Source organism: Hylobates moloch, unplaced genomic scaffold (assembly GCF_009828535.3).
Source record: "Hylobates moloch isolate HMO894 unplaced genomic scaffold, HMol_V3 SCAFFOLD_15, whole genome shotgun sequence".
NCBI lineage: Eukaryota > Metazoa > Chordata > Mammalia > Primates > Hylobatidae > Hylobates > Hylobates moloch.
Window position 1 is genome coordinate 30,283,491 of NW_026652290.1, and position 21,651 is coordinate 30,305,141.

The 21,651-nt window shown below is 37.6% G+C and overlaps 1 protein-coding gene across 4 annotated transcripts in view; it reads right to left on the reverse strand.

The window, feature by feature from the left end:
* Nucleotides 1-2,245: 2,245 nt before the first annotated feature.
* The window catches only part of BUB1 (BUB1 mitotic checkpoint serine/threonine kinase), a 40,500-nt gene continuing 21,094 nt past the window's right edge, over nt 2,246-21,651 (reverse strand). For 3 of the 4 annotated variants that reach the window (XM_032177346.2, XM_058428900.1, XM_058428901.1), the window contains exons 16-25: nt 20,461-20,638; nt 18,151-18,238; nt 15,463-15,701; nt 14,153-14,296; nt 6,529-6,644; nt 6,051-6,212; nt 5,716-5,873; nt 5,447-5,618; nt 4,124-4,230; nt 2,246-2,573 (exon numbers count right to left, since the gene is read on the reverse strand). In XM_032177346.2, coding sequence (XP_032033237.1) covers nt 2,378-2,573; nt 4,124-4,230; nt 5,447-5,618; nt 5,716-5,873; nt 6,051-6,212; nt 6,529-6,644; nt 14,153-14,296; nt 15,463-15,701; nt 18,151-18,238; nt 20,461-20,638 — 1,560 coding nt within the window. In that variant the 3' untranslated portion in view covers nt 2,246-2,377. Of the gene's footprint in view, nt 2,574-4,123; nt 4,231-5,446; nt 5,619-5,715; nt 5,874-6,050; nt 6,213-6,528; nt 6,645-14,152; nt 14,297-15,462; nt 15,702-18,150; nt 18,239-20,460; nt 20,639-21,651 lie in introns of those variants that run through there. The other variant, XR_009210042.1, reaches the window with a different exon arrangement.

Consider the following 21,651-nt stretch of genomic DNA (forward strand, 5'->3'; position numbering starts at 1 on the left):
ACAGCTGGTCAACAGGGAAGAGTGCAAACTGGATCCCTTCCTTACACCTTATACAAAAATTAATTCAAGATGGATTACAGATTTAAATGTTAGACCTAAAACCATAAAAACCCTAGAAAACCTAGGCAATACCATTCAGGACACAGGCACGGGCAAGGACTTCATGTCTAAAACGCCAAAAGCAATGGCAACAAAAGCCAAAATTGACAAATGGGATCTAATTAAACTAAAGATCTTCTGCACAGCAAAAGAAACTACCATCAGAGTAAACAGGCAACCTACAGAATGGGAGAAAAATTTTGCAATCTACTCATCTGACAAAGGGCTAATATCCAGAATCTACAAAGAACTTAAACAAATTTACAACAAAAAAATCAAACAACCCCATCAAAAAGTGGGTGAAGGATATGAACAGACACTTTTCAAAAAAAAAACATTTATGCAGCCAACAGACACATGAAAAAATGCTCATCACTGTCCATCAGAGAAATGCAAATTAAAACCACAGTGAGATACCATCTCACACCAGTTAGAATGGCCATCATTAAAAAGTCAGGAAACAACAGGTGCTGGAGAGGATGTGAAGAAATAGGAACATTTTTACACTGTTGGTGGGACATAAACTAGTTCAACCATTGCAGAAGACAGTGTGGCGATTCCTCAAGGATCTAGAACTAGAAATACCATTTGATCCAGCCATCCCATTACTGGGTATATACCCAAAGGATTATAAATCATGCTGCTATAAAGACACATGCACACGTATGTTTATTGCGGCACTATTCACAATAGCAAAGACTTGGAACCAAGCCAAATGTCCATCAATGATAGACTGGATTAAGAAAATGTGGCACATATACACCATGGAATACTATGCAGCCATAAAAAGGGATGAGTTCATGTCCTTTGCAGGGACATGGATGAAGCTGGAAACCATCATTCTGAGCAAACTATCGCAAGGACAGAAAACCAAACACCGCATGTTCTCACTCATAGGTGGGAACTGAACAATGAGAACACTTGGACACAGGGTGGGAAATATCACACACTGGGGCCTGCTGTGGGGTGGGAGGAGGGGGGAGGGATAGCATTAGGAGATATACCTAATGTAAATGACAAGTTAACAGGTGCAGCACACCAACATGGCACATGTATACATATGTAACAAACCTGCACGTTGTGCACATGTACCCTAGAACTTAAAGTATAATTAAAAAAAAAAAGACATATTTTTTCATCTATCAGATTGGCAAAAGTCAAAGAGAGCCTGATCTGTCCTAATGAGAGTATGGAGAACAAAGACGCTTATAGATGTCTGACACAACTCCCATGGGAGGCTATTTGCAGATATTAATACAAAATTTTAAACGCACTCACCTTTGACCCAGCAATTTCACTTCTAGGCATTTATATACAGATATATCACATAACCAACTAATACGCGACTATTAAAAAGCATGAGGTCATTCCATATGTAGTTATATTCTCTGTTGCCACACATTAAGTTAAAAAAAGCAGAACTATGCTAGTTGCTTCAAAAACACAGTATATAGAAATATGCATTCCATTCTTTTTGGAAAGATTCATAAAAAATGGGGTGTGATTGCCTCTGGAATGGGCAACATGATGGCTGATAAGGGTAGGAGGAAGCAATTCACTCTGTCCTCCTGAATTGTGCATAACCTGGGATTTGTTTTCATTGTAATGCTAAGGGAACAAGGGAAGGAGGGATGGAGGAAGGAAGGTCAGTCCAGGCTAGAAGGCCCTTCCAGCTCTGAAAGTCAACAAATGCCAAGTTGTCTGCTATAATTTTAGAGATGGTTAATTAATGATCTATATAGCTTATAAGAAAGACTTTAAGATCTGAGATTTTCCTTTGGTACTTTTAAAAAATAAACAGGCTTAGGATTTTTATTTCGTAGAGAGCAATGAAGAACAGGTACAATAAAGGACAGGCAAGCTTTATTCATAAAAACTTGAAGTCCCTTGGAAATGTTAGGGAAACGTGTGTGTGTGTGTGTGTGTGTGTGTGTGTTTACACAGACACCAAACTTCAAATTTGGAAAATAGCTGTCTTGGCCCTTTTTTGGCTTAAACAGGTCAGTGTTTAAAAAGTGATTTCTAGAGAATGCTCATGTCTGAATTATTCTCACAAATGCTTGCATCCCAGAAGCAGCCCAATCAGCCTGCTACATAGGGACCTTATGGTGTTGTATATTTTGTTGAAATATTTATAACAACTAAGTCACATGGAAATATTCCGTGGGATTTATTTTTAACAAACATTTACATAAACAATAAATGAAAAAAATCAAGGTTTAAAGTGAGCAGATTCATATTTACAGTGTGATTTTTAAGGACTGTCTATATCCAAATTTTATTTTCGTGAACGCTTACATTCTAAGAGCAGTACAATTAGCCTATTACGTAGGGCCCTAATCTTATTAGTATAGTGTTGTTGAAATACTTTCTTCAGCTTTTGCCTTAACAAATCCAAAGATGGAAGATGATGACAATCTGGAATATTCAACATAACGTGAAAAAATTCATTCCACATATCCAAATGAGGAAGCCTGAAAAAGACAAAGCATAAATAATGGCTAAAATGTAGCCTTCAGTTTGCAGGATAACCCCACCCCTGCATCTGTCTTCCACAGGCTTGGACAGTTTAGTATAACAACTCTCACCTAAACACAATACAATGCAGCAAGTATGGAAACACTATATCTATTTACATGAAAGAGATTAAAGACCCAATTAACTGTCTTATACATCTTGTTCCCTTGTTACCAGGTGGGCTCCACCGAGCTTTAATTTTAACAACTCAGTCAAAATTTTCCCCCTCCTTTAAAAAAATAGCTGTACATACAATACTGCCAGAATTGGATAACCTGGACAAATGCTTCTGTCAAACCTAATTGCATATGCACCAGGACCAGGTAGACAGGCTGGACTGCCCAGGAGAGAGCACAGAGTTAAGAGTTCCAACTACTATAATTATTAAAATTAACTGCAGAAACTCCAGAACATGGAGATAAGGTGTTGGAGAGAAAGTAGAATACAAAGGAATTGTGCTCCAGACAGGAAATGCCACCAGGCCTGCTGAGGGTTAACTTCCAGCTCTTCTTCACACTGATGGTCAGAGATGAAACTATCTGGTCCTTCAATTTTGAGCCAAAGATGGAATAAAGTATTTACTAAACATGAGGGCTCATTATGCAGAATAAAGAATAGTTGTTATAAGCTTTCCTCCAGGGCCTGAACCTAACCTTACTTATGTACGGTATATGACATTTCATAAAATTATTGCCATTTTTCTTTTTTTTTTGTGGGGGCTGGGGGAGATGAGGTTCACAGGAATCCCATCTTACATTTTCTCAAGAAGATATAAACATTTGTAAAAGTCCATTAGGCTGTACACTTAAGAGGAGTGTACTTTTCTGCATATGTTTTTATGCCTCAAAAAAGAAAGTATAAGTGATATAATGAATATGCAGGTACCAAATACTCAGCTTAAACAAAACATTCCAACAGTTTGTTCACACATTGTGTTAGGAGAGCCATCCATGTTGACAGGAAGAGCTCTTGCCTAATCATGAATTTTCAGTGATTTATAGATTAAAAAAAAACAATTTTTGAGAAGCTCAAGTAACACAGGGCTAGGACTGTCCTGTGAGAGAGAGCTACTCATATTACTTTATAATTTATGAAGCATTTTCACATATACTATTTCCTTCGCTTCTTACAAATATCTGACAAAAATAGGATCAGTATTTCCACAGACCAAAAAAAAAAAAAAGAAAAGAAAAGAAAAAACAAGTGAAAACCTGAGGGCCAGTGACATTAGGTGATTAGGGGTGGAAACATTTGCGTGTGTACAGGATGTCAACCATTTGGCCAGGAGTTTTCAGTGAGGACATCAGCTGCCCCAGTGGGGAGAGAGAAGTGGTAAAGTTATGCAGCTTATTCCCTGTGCCCAGTGCCCAGGACTGTCCTGTCACCATACTGCCCAAGGCATAGGATTTCCATGCGGTGGCAGAGATCCTTTTTTTTTTGCCAGATGGAACCCAACATTCTACTATAGTTATTCTCTTTTCACTACAGCACCAACGCTAATACCCACCTTCTAAAAAGACCTTCAGGCTTACACTCTCCTCCTTCATTTTTCACTTTCATGTAAGTACCAAAGAGCATGCAATATACTGTTGCAGCAACCCCAAAGTAATCGATCTATGAAGAAGATAGAGGTACATATGACTTAAGTAGTAATTTACACATGACTATATAAAGATGCCTGTCTAACTTAGGCAGCAAGTTAAATACTCACAGGATTTTACTTTTAAAACATTTTGGAAGGCATTTGTTCAATCGCCCCACTAACATGTCTTACTGAATATCTAGGCTTTGCCACAGGCTTCCACAGACAGCAGACTACCCTCCACCTCCTACGGTAGTCTCTTGGAAAGCTCTGCCCTCCTGAGCTACCATGTCCCTCACAAGTCCTTCATTCTGTCACACAGATGACAAACACAACACTCTAAGCCCTCTTCCACATAGACAGCTTGGAAGTCCTCCTAGCTCACTCCCCTGGGACTCTGGTTGTAGTTCTCTAACTCGCCCCCATGGCCTCTTGTTGTGTGATATGTTCATAACTGAAAAGAACACTCCAGCCCCATCCACATCCACAGGATAGAAGATGACCATCTCCTAAGGCCTCAATAGCAGTGACAACATACTAGAAACAAGACCCCTCCCCTCCCCACCTAATCTTTGCCCCTTTTACCATGGGCTCCTGGAAAGACATAGCTTTCACCAGGGAACTTGGCAGTTGGTTTTGTTAACCCAGGTTCAAAACTTTTCATTTATCCCAATTAGCATTCTCCCCACTGGTCATCTAATATTCTAGTTGGTTGAAAATTCTGCAATCTTCCATTAGAATAATAATGATCCATTTCTTGATCTGGCCAGTTGGGAATCTGGCTGTACCATCTATTACAGTCAAACCCACCATCCTGCCTGAGAGCATCCCAGATATATCCAACATGTGCTCAACTCTGCCTGGAGTGGGCATGCGGGTCTCCCTGTTATCCCTGATTTAGGAAATTGGGCTGGCCTACCTTGATCTCAATAAACCAAGCTGTCTCTTTGCTGCATGACTTCCTTTCTGAAGGGTTCACTAATCATTAAATACTCTTCCCTATGATCAAACTCACAGAATATATCTGCTCCCCTTTCCTGATAACAGGATCTGTAATGGACTAATAAGAAAGCAGAGTATTCTTCAGGAATAGAATTCTATCCCTGCCACGTTGGCCTTAGGCTCATCTCTCCTTCAACTGCTCCTCAAAAGACCACCTCAAACCACCTAGATCCCCAAATTCATTTTGAAAATCTGATAAGCGCAACACAGAGAAATATTTCCAAGTCCCTCACTTTAGTTTTATACCTGGTAGTTCCATGGTTTGTTGCTGAGCATCTCAACACACTGAAAACCAGATGTTTCACACTTTGCTGTGAATATAGTTCCTTTTGGAAAAAGTTTCATATCTATACTCTGACCCAGGTCAATCAGTGCCAAGCCAGCAGATAAATCATCTTCGTCATCCTGTTCCAAAAATCTATATTAAACACAAAGCCAGGCTGCATGAGCACAAATGATGAAAGCCTGCTATGGAAACAGGAAGAGAAGAACCCTGTTAAAAGTATAACACTTGCCTGTTTCCAAGTATGAAATTGTCTGGCTTAATGTCTCCATGAATGATTTCACAGTCATGCACTTGCTCAATCATGTAAAGCATTCTCATAGCAAAAGAGATGACGAGACCTTGAGGCATCACTTTTTCAGGGGTATTTTTATAGAGGTTAATGGCATTCTAGGAACAATGGAAAGTGGAATCCTGAGTTAGTTGCACAAGATTAATAAAATTTCAAATTGAGAGCTTTGCCCCTGCCCACCACTCCACAAAAGCCCCAACCACAAAAGTACGTGCAAGGTACAAGCCAAAAATGCATTTTAAATTCATGTGCTCATCATAAAAATGAATACTTACTAATAATGTTCCATAGCTGTAGAGCTCTCCTACTAATACACTGCCATTCTGGAATAAGTGGGCAGAATAGAACTTCATAAACATGTGCTGCATAGATGGCTTTAGTCTTTCCATCAACTGGGTCCCAATGTAGAATTCCCAGGGGTTGGCAGGCTTCTGGACCTGCAAATCAGGTATGTGAAATTCATATCCAGTCTCATATTCTGAAAAATGATAGCAATAAAGCAACCTCTATCCCAATAAAAGATGTGGTGTTGACAGTGATGACAAGCTATGAACTGTTGCTACAATGTGGGGGTTGCTGCAAGACAATTTTAGTGGGAAAAAAATTCTAAATCCTTTGTAGTTTTTGTTTTTTAATTGCCAACTGTAGACATAAATAAAAACACCACTATCTTAGAGAAAAAAAAAATTATTGGCAAACTCAAGTTCTGAAATTCATTTCTATATCATACAAAAGACAACTCAGGTCATTTACCTTTAAAACAAATTTCTGTTTATTTTTAGCATCATTCAGATCTCCCTGGGTAGCTTCGTACACCTGGGCAAAGGCTCCTTCTCCGAGAAGGTGATGGACATAGACCAGCTTAGAACCTTAGAAGACAATTGAAAATTTTAATTTATGTAAGCCTTTTAAATAGTTTTCAATTTACAAAGAAGTTACAAAGACATAGAGTTTTCTGTATCCTTCATATCCACTGTCTGCAATTGTTAACTCTTATATAACCATGGTATATTTGTCACAAATAATCAATCAACCAAAGTATTATGCTCCTATTAACTAAGCTGTACATCTCACTCACATTTCACTAGTTTTTGCCTGTGTTCTAGTATACTTTATGTTTAGTCATTAGAGTCCACTTAGCCTCTTCTGGGCTGTGACAGTATCTCAGATGTTCCTTGTTTTTGATGATGACAGTTCCAAAGAGTACTAGTCAGGTATGTTGTAGAATGGCCCTCAAATTGGGTTTGTTTGATATGTTTCTTGTGGTTACTTTGGAGTTATTGGATTTTGGGGGAAAGACCACAGAGGTGAAGTTGTAGTAGTTTTTTGTTTGTTCTTTAGAGACAGGCTCCTGAGAAGCCAGGACCACAGGCGTGCACCACCATGCCCAGCTAATTCTTAAATTTTTTGTAGAGATGGGGTCTCACCATGTTGCCCAGGCTTGTCTCAAATTCCTGGCTTCAAGTGATCCTCCTGCCTTGGCCTCCCAAAGTGTTGGGATTACAGGAGTGAGCTAACACACCTAGGCTGTACTAGTAGATTTTTAAATTAAATTAAAAACAAGAATTCACATGTTCAAAATCAGATGTAAAGTAGTAGATTCTGGTTCCTGGTCCAGCATATGAGGAGCTTGGAGTCATCACTCCACCCTCACAGTAAGCCAAATGGCTGAAAATCAACGACAGTTCTGAGATCCATTAGAGAACTGAGGTCAAAGGACAATCTGCTTCCTCCAAAATTAGAGAGACAGAGAAGTGGACACAGAGAATCACAGCTTGCCAAAGTAGAAGCCCAGGAACAGAAACCACAGCTGGAACCAGTACTGGGGGAGTTACAATGTAAAGAACTGCACATCTCAGACCTTATTTAAGAAGTCCCTAGGGAAACCCAAAGACAACAAGGGAAACAAAAATAAGGACACAAAGGGCAATTATAGCCTCTTATGTAGTGACAGCAAACAGTAAACACAGCCTAACCCATAGGCAGATTAAGCATGAAAGCTCACACTGAAGGTCTATTTAATCCCATTTCCTTTTAGCTCATATATTAGGTCCCGCTCTTAACAAAAACTCACAAGGCATAGTAAAAGACAAAAACCACAGCCTGAAGAGCCAGAGTAAGCATCAGAAACAGATACACATATGGCAGAGATTTTAGAATTATCAGACTAGGATTTTGTTGTTTGTGTTTTTAGAGATAGGTTCTCACTGTGTCACCCAGGCTAGAGTGCAGTAGCATGAACATAGCTCACTACAGCCTCAAACTCCTGGGCTCAAGTGATCTTCCTGCCTCAGCCTCCCATGTAGCTAGGACTATAGGTGCACACCATCAAGCCTTGCTAATCTTTTAATTTTTTGCAGAGACAGAGTCTCACTATGTTGCCCAGGCTAGTCTTGAACTCCTGGCCTCAAGTGATCGTCCTACCTCAGCCTCCTAAAGTGGTGGGATTATAGGAATGAGCTACCATGCCAGGCCCACACTAGAAATTTTTTTTTTTTTAATTCTAATTGACATGCTAAGAGTTCTAATGAAAAAAGTAGACAGTGTGCAAGAAGAAATGGGTAATATAGGCAGAGAGAAACTGAGAAGCAAAAAAAGGTACTAGAAATAAAAACCCACTGTAATAGAAATAAAGAATGCCTTTGATTGACTCACCAATAGACTATACATGGCAGGGAAAAGAATCAGTGAGCTTGAAGATAAGCCAATAAAAACTTCCAAAACTGAAATGAAAAAAAAAAAAAAATAGAAAGAAAGAAATAGACAGAGTATTTAAGGAATGTGGGACAACTACAAAATGTATAACAGACGTAGAATGGGAATACCAGAAGGAAGAAGGGAGAAAGGAACAGACAAAAATATCTGAGGCCAGGAGCAGTGGCTCACGCCTGTAATCCCAGCACTTTGGGAGGCCATGATGGGTGGATCACTTGAGGTCAGGAGTTCAAGGCCAACATGATGAAACCCCATCTCTACTAAAAATACAAAAAATTAGCCGGGTATGGTGGCGGGCATCTGTAGTCCCAGCTACTCGGGAGGCTGAGGCAGTAGAATCACTTAAACCCTGGAGGCAGAGGTTGCAGTGCACCGAGATTGTGCCACTGCACTGTAGCCTGGGCAAAAAGAAGTAAACTCCGTCTCAAAAAAAAGAAAAAAAAATTGAAGTAATAATAGCACAGAATTTTCCAAAATTAATGATAGACACCAAACCACAGATCCAGGAAGCTTAGAGAGCACCAAGCAGGATAAATACTGAAAAATCAACATCTAGGCATATCATATTCAAACTGCAGAAAAAGACACAGAAAATATTGAAAGAAGCAAGACAAATAAAACCATCTTACCTATAGAGGAGCAAAGATAAGAATTACACAGGACTTCGAGAGTGGAGTGAAATATCTAAAGTACTTAGAAATTTGGAATCCACCAATCTAGAATTCTGTATCCAGCAAAATTATCCTTCAAATGTGAAGAATAAAAATTTTCTTACACAAGCAAAAAAGATTAGTTGTGAGGTATATTGCAAACACTAGGGTAACCACTTAAAAAAAATTTAAAAGAAGTATAATTAATACACTAAGAGAGGAGACAAAATAGAATTATGAAATAACTCAAAAAATCAGAGAAGGAAGAAAGAGAATAGTAGACAAAGAAACAAAGAACAAGGGCAAGGAATAGAAAACAAATATAGTGACAATCCAATTATATCAACAATCACTTTAAATATCAGTGGTCTAAATATACCAATCAAAACAAAGACATACTTTAAATACCAAGACAGATGAAAAGTAAAGGGATAAGGCCAGGAACAGTGGCTCACACTTGTAATCTCAGCACTTTGGGAGGCCAAGGAAGGTGGATCACCTGAGGTCAGGAGTTTGAGACCAGCCTGACCAATATGGTGAAACCCTGTCTCTAAAAAAAATATAAAAATTAACTGGGCTTGGTGGTGTGCGCCTGTAGTCCCAGCTACTCAGGAGGCTGAGACAGGAGAATCACTTGAACCTGGGAGGCGGAGGTTGCAGTGAGCCAAGATCACAGTACTACGGCACTACACTCCAGCCTGGGTGACAGAGCGAGACAAAAAAAAAAAAAAAAAAAAAAAAAAAAAAAGGAAAGGGATAGAAAAAGATATACCATGCTAACACTAATAAAAGAAAATGTAATAATAGCTATATTCATTTCTGACAGAGCAGACTTCAGAGCAAAACAATTATCAGCATAGAAAATGGCATTACGTGTGTGTGTGTGTGTGTGTGTGTGTGTGTGTGTATAAGACAAGGTCTTGCTATATTCCCTGGCTAATCTGAACTCCTGTGCATAAGTGATCCTCCAGCCTCAGCCTCCCAAGTAGCCGGGACTTATAGGCACATGTCGCCATGCCTGGTTAATTTTTTAAAAAAAATATTTGTAGAGACAAGGCCTCACTGCATTGTCCAGACTTGTCTCAAACTCCTGGCCTCAGCTGATACTATTGCCTTGGCCTCCCAAAGTGCTGGATTACAGGTGTGAGTAACTGTGCCTGGCCTGCATTATATAATGTTAAAGGGATTAATTCTCCAAGAAGACATAATGTGTATAAGCCTAACAAGAGTGTCAAAATATGTGAGTCAAAAGTTACCAAAAACTAATAGAACTACAAGGAGAAAAAGATGAATTCACTATTATAGTTGGTGACTTCAACACCCTTCCATCAGAAATGGACAGATCAACTGGGTGTGGTGGCTCACACCTGTAATCCCAGCACTTTGGGAGGCCAAGACAGAAAGATTGATTGAGGTCAGAAGTTCGAGACCTAGGCAACATAGTGAGAACGCTATCTCTATCAAAAAAAAAAAAAAAAAAAAAAAAAAAAAGCTGCATGTTGTGGTGCATGACTGTAGTCCTAACTACTCAGGAAGCTGGGGTCAAAGGATTGCTTGAATCCAGGATTTTGAGGTTGCAGTGAGCCAAGATTGTACCACTGCACCCCAGTCTGGATGACAGAGTGATACCCTATTTCAACAAAGAAAGAAAAGAAGGGGAGGGGAGGGGAGGGGCAGGACAGGGAGGGATGGGAAGGGGCAGATAAAGCAGGCAGGAAATCAGCAGTAAAAACATGGTTGAACTGAATGGTAGCATCAATCAATTGGATCTAATTGACATTTATGGAATACTTCATCGAATAACAGCAGAATATACATTCTTCTCAAGCTCACATGGAATAGTCACCAAAAGAGACAACATTCTGGGCCATAAAACATTTTACCAAATTTAAAAGAACAGAAATCATACACAGTATGAAAGGTAGTTGTAAAGTCCCCCAAATACTTGGAGATTAAACATACTTCTGAATACCACATTGGTCAAAGAAGTCTCAAGAGAAATTTAAAAATATTTTGAACCAAATGAAAATGCAAATACAATTTACCAAAATTTGTGGGACGCAGTAAAGGAAAATTTGTAGCACTAAATACATATATTAGAAAAGAAGATCTAAAAATCAATGAGATTCTACCTTAAGAAACTAGAAAAAAGAGCAAATTTAAGGTAAGCAGAATAAAAGAAATAAACATTACAGTAGAAATCAATAGTGGAATGCCATATCCACAAATGAGAATTGAGATGAAATGAACAAATTCCTTGAAAGACGCAATCTACCAAAGCCCACAAAAGAGAAATAGATAATATGAACAGTCCTATATCTGTTAAAGAAATGGAATCAGTAATTGATAACCTTCCAAAATGGGAAGCACTAGGCTCAGATGGGTTCACTAGTGAATTCTATCAAACATTTGAGGAACAAATTATATCCATTCTCAACAATCTCTCGCAGATGAAAGAAGCAGAGGGAATACTTCCTATCTCATTCTAAGGGGTTCTAAGGGGCCAGCATTTCCCTGACACCAAGACCAGATAAAGATATTACAAGGAAGGAATACTATAGACCAGTACCTCTCATGAACACGGATACAAACATCTTCAGCAAAATATTAGTAAATCCAATCCAACAATGTGTAAAAAGAATTATAAGTAAATCCAATCCAACAATGTATAAAAAGAATTACACACTATAACAACCAAGTGCAGTTTATCCCAGGTATACAAGGCTAGTTCAACACTTAATTAATTAATTTCAATTAATGAAATCCATCACATCAACAAAGAATCATATAATCATATCAATAAATGCAGAAAATATTGAAAGGAGCACGATAAATAAAACACCCACTTATGATTGAAAAAAAAAGCCTCTCAGCAAACTAGGAATAGAGAGATACTTTCTTGACAAAGAACATTTACAAAAAACCTATTCACAATAGCAAAGAGTTGAAACCAACCCAAATGTCCAACAACGATAGACTGGATTAAGAAAACATGGCACATATACACCATGGAATACTATGCAGCCATAAAAAATGATGAGTTCATGTCCTTTGTAGGGACATGGATGAAACTGGAAAACATCATTCTCAGTAAACTATTGCAAGGACAAAAAACCAAACACCGCATGTTCTCACTCATAGGTGGGAATTGAACAATGAGAACTCATGGACACAGGAAGGGGAACATCACACTCGGGGGACTGTTGTGGGGTGGGGGGACGGGGGAGAGACAGCATTAGGAGATATACCTAATGCTAAATGACGAGTTAATGGGTGCAGCAAAACAACATGGCACACGGATACATATGTAACAAACCTGAACATTGTGCACATGTACCCTAAAACCTAAAGTATAATAATAAAAAAATAAAAAATAAAAAAAACCTACAGCTAAAATCATACTTATAGGTAATAAACTATGTAGATGCTTTCCCCCTAAGATCAGGAACAAAGCAATGATAAGAAACCAACCAACTAATTAGAAAATGGACAAAAGATCTGGATAGACATCTCACTGAAGATATACTGATGGCAAATAAGCATATGAAAAAATATTCAATGCCGTATGTCTTCAGGGAATTGAAACTTAAAACAAGATTGAGATATCACTGTTCACCTATCAGAATGGCTAAAACCCAAAACACTGACAACCACCTAATGAGGGCAAGACTGGGGAACACGAGCTCTCATTCACTGTTGGTGGGAATGCTAAATGGTACAGCCACTTTGGAAGTTTCTTACAAAAGTAAACATACTCTCATCATACAACCCTGCAATTACACTCCTTGGTATTTACCCAAATTATGAGTTGAAAACTTATGTCCACACAAAAACTTGCACACAGATGTTTACAGCAACTTTATTCATAATTGCCAAAACTTGGAAGTAACCAAGATCTCTTTCATTAGATGAGTGGAAAGGTTTAACTGTGTGGTACATTCATGCACTAAACATTATTCAGTGATTAAAAAAAAAAGCTATCAAATCATGAAATGACACAAAGGAACCTTAAATGCACATTGCTAAGTAAAAGATGCCAGTCGAAAAGGCTATATACTATATGACTCCAACTATATGACATTATGGAAAAGGCAAAACTACACAGACAGCAAAACAATCAGTGGTTGCCAGGGGTTGGGGGACAAGGAGGAAGGGATGAATAGGTGAGGCACAGGGGATTTTTAGGGTGAGGAAATGATTCTGTATGATACTGTAATGATGGATACATGTCATTGTACTACATTCGTCAAACCCCACAGAATATACAACCCAAAGAGTGAACCCTAATGTAAATTAGCACTTCGATTAATAATGCATCAACATTGGCTTAATTTTAACAAATGTACCACACTCATGCAAGATGTTAGTAGCAGGAAAATCTGTGTGTGTGTATATGGGGAGGTAGGAATATGTACTTTATGCTGAATTTTTCTGTAAGCTTAAAACTTCTCTTAAAAATAAAGTCTATTTATTAAAAAAGTTAAAAGGGAATATTGTGAAGTCTTGCTCCCATTGTTTCCCACTCCCACCTACAGCTAACTGTTTTAATTGTGGCATATAATACATACGGCTCTGCCCTTTTCATTTAACAGTATGGTATGTTTTGGAGCTCATTCCCTATCAGTACAGAGTGAGCTTTCTTGTTCTGTTGCCAATGTTACTATAGTATTTTACTATAGAAGTATATAATAATATCTGTAGGAAATCCTTAAAAGTGGATAGCTGGGTTTAAAAGTAAATGCATTTTTAATTTTAATAGATATTGGCAAATTGCCCTCTATGAGTTATAGGAGTTATAGTCCCAACAGGAAGCACAATCCTACAATCACGGCTTAACAAAATGTTCAGTTTAGTATTACAGATACAACTCCCTATTGGAGGTTGGGGGGCAAATAGGAGAATCTCACACACACACACACACACACACACACACACACACACACACACAAGTTACCTTCAACTTCTCATTGAGAAACAAGAATTTAAAGTTATATTATCCAAATAATTCTTACCCAATTGAAATTCAGTCTTGGGCTTGATGGCTGGAAGTTTACATTGCCATTCAAAAGTATTTGGATAGGAACTCACTGGTTTAGAAAGCCCAGATAAAAGTTTGAAAATCAGCTTATCATCCCATGGGTTCCCAACAATGAAGTCTTAAAGGAAAGAGAAAAAAAAAAAAAAAGGAACACGAATTGAGTACTCAAGAACTTTACCAAATAAATTATAGACAGTAAGTAGAGATATTTACTAAATAAGCTTTCAAAGCCTTATACTTTTAAGAGCATTAATTCAAAATAAAAAAGAACTATTTTTAAAAGTCAAAATTGGTAGCTCTGCACAGTTTATTATTTGCCATTTTAGATCTACAAATTTGGATCAATATTCAGTTGTGACAAAGGGAATCAACTCTAGGTGCATTTGCTCCACTCAACTGGAACGGCTAGATTCTATCTTTAACACAATTAGGAATACATGTCTTAAGGGCAGATGTGGACATTAGTTACTTCTAATGTGCTCCGATAGACACATATTATTTAATTGCTTTTCCACTTATAGCCACAAAACTTATACTACCTATGTACAATTTGCGTATATGAGATATACTTTGGGTCCACAAAAGAGAAATAATATCTAAAAGTAAGAAAAAGCTTTCTCTCCAATCTGGAATGTTACAAAAAATTTTATTAGTGGCAGTTATCAAACACTAATCCAACATGGTTAACACTCACTCAGCGCTAAGCACATGCAGAACACTGTTTGTTCTCAGTGCTTTATTAATTTACTTGGTTCTTACAATAAGCCTCTAAGGTAGGTACTAGCATCAGCTCAACTCTACAGAAAAGAGGGATATGGAAAATTGGAATGATCTTGGTCAAGATCACGTGACTACTTAGGTGCGGGAGCTAGGATTAGAACATAGTCAGTCCATCTCCAGACTCTGTGCTCTTAAACATGCCAGACTGTTTATGTGTAACAAGGGGGTGGAGGGGTGTCTCTTTAAACTTGAGCCTCAGTTTACTTCTGTAAAATGTAAAATATAATCGTATTAGATTAAATGCCTGGCACGTAGTAGGCTGTCAAATTCTAATTCCCTCTTCCAACAGTAATTATTTTGATACATTCTAAAATTAAAATTGATTTGCCCTTCAAGTATGCTACTGTTACTCCATTGTGATGCATTATGCAAGTTTTGTCTGAACTCACTGACATCTGTTCTACTCAGTGACATTCAAGTCCCACTGTGGGTTTCTTTCATGGGACAGCTTTCCCCATGCTCCTGTCCTGATTCAAGGGCATAACAAAGAGTGAGTGTTCGTACTTGGAGCATCAACATTCCCAAGTGAACTCATCTGCATCCATTCTGCTTGGAGCCCAGCAATAGCATCTGGTGGATCTTCTGCAATGGCAGCGTCAGTGTCTGTAAGTCTGCAAGCCTCAACGCCCAATTCTGCCTCACAGTTAAGTACCCCACCTGCAGCAGGCTGGCTCAGACGGAGTAAGGATGCTGAATACATGTGAGACGAGAAGGCCTGTTCTGGGCTTTTCTCTTGAATTGGACTGGACGTGTGAAAGGAATAAAGAAACCAAAACACCGCATGATTAGAAATCTGTTGGATTCAGTCACATGAAAGTCCCTTCTCATTCTAGAAATGACATTTCACAATAGCCTCACAGACTAAAAGTTGATTAAAGCATTTTTAGACAAACAAATCTATGAAAATATACAGCTAGTACAATATGAACAGAAATAATAAAATCAAGATAAGGTTATATCAGATAAATAGGTGAGGTAATAATACATGGGATATTCTTTAGTAGGAAATGTCAGGAGTGGGTTTATTTCTCTAAGCTGCATCTATGTGACACTACTATCATCAAGACTGAATATTTAACTTTATTCCAAAAATGGCTGCTTTTATAACATTGAAACAAACAGAAAATGTCAATCACAATACAACACTCCAGTATACTTCAATATATATAGTCATGTGCTGCATAACAACAATTCAGAGAACAGCATATGCAATGGTGGCCCCATAGGATCATAATGGAGCCGAAAACCTCCGGTCTCCTAGTGATGTCTGATGATCCTGAGCTTGGGTGTGTAGGCCTCAGCTAATGTGTATGTTTGTGTGGTCGTTTTTAACAAAAAAGTTAAAAAAGTGAAAAAAAAAATTTTTTTAATGCTTACAGAATGATATAAAGAAAAAATATTTTTGTATAGTTGTACAATGTGTTTGTTTTTTAAGCTAAGTGTTATTACAAAAGTCAAAAAGATAAAACTTTTTAAGTTGATAAAGTAAAAAAGTCACAGTAAGCTCAGGCTAATTTATTACTGAAGAAAAATTTTTCTTAGAAGTTTAGTGTAGCCTAACTATAGTGTTTCTAAAGTCTACAGCAGTGCACAGTAATATCCTAGGCCCTCACGTTCACTCACCACTCACTCACTCACTGACTCACCCAGAGCAACTTCAGTCCTGCAAGCTCCATTCATGGGAAGTGCCCTATACAGAACACCATTTTTTATCTTTTACACTTTATTTTTACTATATCTTCTCTATGTTTACATACACAAATTCTTACACCACTCTGTTGCCATTGCTTACAGTATTCAATACAGTAACATGCTGTACATGTTTGTAGCCTATGAGCCACAGGTTATACCATATAGCCTACGTGTGTAGTAAACTAATCAAACCATCTAAGTTCATGTAAGTACACTCTGATGTTCATGTAACAATGAAACTGCCTAAGGACACATTTCTCAGAAAGTATCCCAGTTGTTAAGCAACTGCATGACTGTATATGGATGTATATGTATACATATACGTCCATACACACACACACACACAGACACACACACACACACACAGTATACAGTTGATCCTTATTATTCATGGATTTCATATTTGTGAATTCACCTGTATGCTACAATTTATTTGTAAGCTTCAAATCAATACTCATAGTGATTTTTCAGTCATTTACAGATATGCAGAGCAATGAAAAATTGAGTCACCTAACATACATGTTCTGAGCTAAGGTTGAACAAGGTGACACTCAGCCTTCCTGTTCCAGCTCTCATACTGCAAACAAGTATCCTTTTCAAGCTGTACTTAGTGCCACAATTTTTTTGTCTTTGTGCTTTTTCTTGGTGACTTTGGTATTGAAAATGGTCCCGAAATATAGTGCTGAAGTGCTCTCTAATGTTCCTAAGCACTAGAAATCTGTGAAAATATGTGTATTAGATAAGCTTTATTTAGATGTCAGTCAGTGTTGCTGGACATGAATTCAATGTTAATGAATTGACAATATATAATAAATAAGGTGTTTTTTAACAAAATGTTGTTATTAGAGGCTTGCAGGATGCTGTCTGTATTCCCCTTAAGAATATTCAGTATTCACTAATTCAGTGTTTGTGGTGACTCTATAGAATTATAGTGAATAATGAGAACTGACTGCAGATATATCTCCACATACACCCCCAATCAATATCTACCTAAACATACTGAAGTATATATTTTTATACAAATATTGTTCCATTACTATTAACTAAACTGTAGACATCATTCGATTTCACCACTCTTTTCACTAAGGAAGTTCTGCTTCAGGATCTAGTCCTGGGTACCAGATTGCATTTAGTTGTTATGTCTCTTTACTCTTCTTTCATCTGTGACAGTTTCTTAGTCTTTCCTAGTTTCCCAAGACCTTGACAGTTTTGAGGAGTACTGGCCAGGTATTCTGGAGAATGTCCTTCAATTTGGGTTTCTCTGATGTTTCTCATCAAGCACTGGCCTGATATATCAAGTGCTTAGGTTCACTGCTGTATGTATATTCACAGAGAGTACCTTCTGACTTAAAGCTACTAGTCCATATAATCTTTATTAGCCTTTAAGGCTAAAATTAGGTATCCTATTACAGCCAAAAAGGCAAAGCTAGAATGAAAATGGTAAACAATGTTAGAATGGAAATGAAGAGAATGGCAGAACCAAATAAACCCTCACAATACCTGAATTTTCCATCCCTTGAAGGCACCACCATGTTTTCTTCACAAGAATCCAAAGTCACCTGGGTACATTGTTTTGTTACCACATTTTCTGAAAGATTCAAAAATTAGAGAGATATGTTAGATGCACATGTGTGCACAACACACACTATTTGATATGGTTACAAAGTCTAGGATTTCTTTTGACACTGATTTGCATTATGATTTCAAAATAGTGTTCCATTGTAAAATGTATAATAAGATTCAAAAAATGGGAGGAAAAAATCACTTTTAAAAAATCCACTACTGGCCAGGCACAGTAGCTCATGCCTATATCCCAGTGCTTTGGGAGGCTGAGGTGGGAGGATCACTTGAGGCCAGTAGTTTGAGGCAAGGCTGAGCAACATAGTGAGACCCTATCCCTAAAATAACTTTTTAAAATTAACTAGATGTGGTGGTAGGAGCCTGTAGCCCTAGCTACTCAAGAGGCTGAGGTAGGAGGATCACTTGAGCCCAGGAGTTTGAGGCTGCACTGCACTCAGCCTGGGCAACATAGCAAGACCATATCCTTAAAAACAAACAAATAAAATCTACTACTAATATATGTGAGCATTTCAACTCTACATCTAATCCCTACAATCCTTCAAGAAAAAAGGGGTCGAGAGAGTGGCAAGAACATGTGAGCAGGATGATCAGACCATGGGAAGTCACTGGTATGGATGGCAGGGCTACACCCAGCTTCAGGAGAACCTGAACACAAGAACATGGAGAGTAAAAGGCTACAATGGTTCTGGAGGGCAGAGATTTTGGGTCTTTCACTTTAACGTGTTGTAGTCAATTAGATGATTGACTAAGTTAGCATTTAATTTATTGAAACGATTTTGTGTTTAAATCGGAAAGCAACCTGGCAATATTTATTACTCTCTATAATTAAAAAAAAATCTATCTATAGATAGATAAACTAGGAAGAACAGAAATACAGAATAAACTTCTACCAAGTGATTATAATACTGCACACAGCCAAGTATATTGGATTACATTTTATCAGATATTCCTTCACTGAACAGGTGTTACTACTTTTTAGCACTAGAACATTAGTTTTTGTTTATAAAGCCAAAGTGGCAAATACTCTTAAGAATAGCCAATATTGACTTTTTGAAAGATTATTTAGACTCATTAAACTACCTTTCCTGGATGGAAAAGGCTTTAATCTTTTTTTTTTTTTAATTAAAGGCAAGCTTGTGATGGTGCTTGGCAATTGTCAAAGTTTCAACTGACCTCTCCTTTAAGATTCAGAAAAGAAATGTATTATATTGGATTAGCACTCTAGGAAATTCTTGGTCAAAAATGTTTAGGTCTATAGGCTCAGAACCCACATTAAAATATGCTTCCATCCGATGAAGTGAAATTCTTTGGCAGCTCTTCTATTATTGCTTTGGTAAACAATTGCTGTATTTTAAAAGCGTGAGCAATGATACAGTTAGTATACAGTCAGCCCTCTGTATCCACAGGTTCCATATCCACAGGTTCCATATCCACAGGTTCTGCAGGGTCAACTGTGGAACTTGAGCATCCACCTGGATTTTGGTATCTGCAGGGGTTCCTGGAACCAATCCTCTGTGGATACCGAGAGGACTGTCTAGTTTGTAGGTTGGTACTTAATAGTTAACAATTATCTGTGTTCAATGACAATGTCATATGTTAGGATTCAATTCAGATATATGATGAATTTTTAAATATATAGGGTGATAGATTTGAAACGGTAGAAATAGGGACTACTTGTGAGTTTTATCATTACTTTCTTAAAGTCAGATCACTAAAAGTAAGAAAAATAAGACTTTCTGACTATCGTACTTGGCTATATGTCTAATAAAGTTGACATATGTGTGTAGACACACATCTAGGACTAAAATTGGCTATCTTTTATTCTTATTAAATTAGAAAATATAAATGTTCATTATTTTTAGCATTCAAATAATTTAATGTCTGTAGTGGCTGTTTTGTTTGCTATGAAACAAAGTAAACATGCTCTATCTACACAAATGGGTTGGACCTTATTTCCTTTAATGCTTCTATAGATTTTCTCCCATTCTACCTATAATCTAAGCTATTATATTTTAAAAATACATAGACTTTAGGAAGACAATATGCCAAAGGAAAAAAAAAAACCTATGAACAAAAATACAATGAACAAATTTTAAGTTTCTTCTTTATGATTTTCAAAGTTCCCATGTGGAATTTTCATGAAGAAAACTATAAGAATCAAACTTCATGAAGAAAACTGAAAGAATCAAAGTTGGCAGAAGACAGACACTAAAACAGTGTAACACACACCTTTATCTTCTAAAATGTGCACTGACTCCGCTGGAAGCTTGTGGAATGGTGTAGACGCAAGTTGTGCAGCAGATGTGAAGTCTCCTGGGCTCTTAGGACTGGGTGCCAGGGTTTTGTTGCAGCGAATACCCCATATGGTTGAATCATCCAAAAACTCTTCAGCATGAGGCACTTCCTCCTATAACAGAAGATGAAATGAAAAAAGCAGCAATCTCCCTCTTTTGTCCATGAAACCTTATTCAGTAACACTTTAAGATCCAAAGAAACAAGGATTAAAGAAGAAACAGATGTCAACCCCTGGCTAACACAGCCCACAATATCATGGTTCAGTTCTTTTCCCCAGAACTGGAAAATCAGTGGAGTTACATTACAGCAAGAGCCACATTTTTGTTTTCAAATTATATATATATTTTTTAATTTGGAAAAGTTGTGGTTTACAGAAGAGTTACAAAGATAGCACAAAATTTCCACATATCCTCCTCACCAAGCTTTCCCTAATGTCAACTTCTTATAGAACCGTGGCACATTTGTAAAAACGAAATGGGTACTATTAACTGTAGAGTATTTGGATTTCACCTTTTTTTTTTCCCACTAATGTGCCTCCTCTGTTCAGGGATCCAATCCAGGATCCCATGTCACCTTTAGATGTCAAGTGTTCTTAGCCTCCTTGAGTCTGTCATTGTCTATTGGCCTTTCCTAGTCTTTCTTGCACTGACACTTTTGAACACTAGTCAGAAACTCTGTAGAATGTCCCTACACAGTTTGGGCTTATTTGATGTTTTCTCATGATTAGACTGGGGTTATGGATTTTTGGGAAGGATGTCAGAGGTGAAGTGTTCTTCTCATTACATCATATTAGGGGATATCTGCTGTCAACACAACTTATTCCTGGTTAACCCAATCACTTGATTAGGCAGAATCTGCCATGTTTCCCTACTGTAATCTAATTTTCCCTTTCCCTTTGCTTTTTATCTGAAGCAAGTCACCAAATCTAGCCACACTCAAAAGGAGATGAATTAAACTGGAGGAAAAAATTCAAAGAATTTGTGGATAAATGTGAAACCACCACAGTAATTAATATTAATAAATAATTTTGGTAGGACACTTGGAAAATATGCATATACCCTATTTCTTCTTGAATAATTATTAAATAATGTCCTAAAAGAAACATATTCTTCCTATGTTTCATAT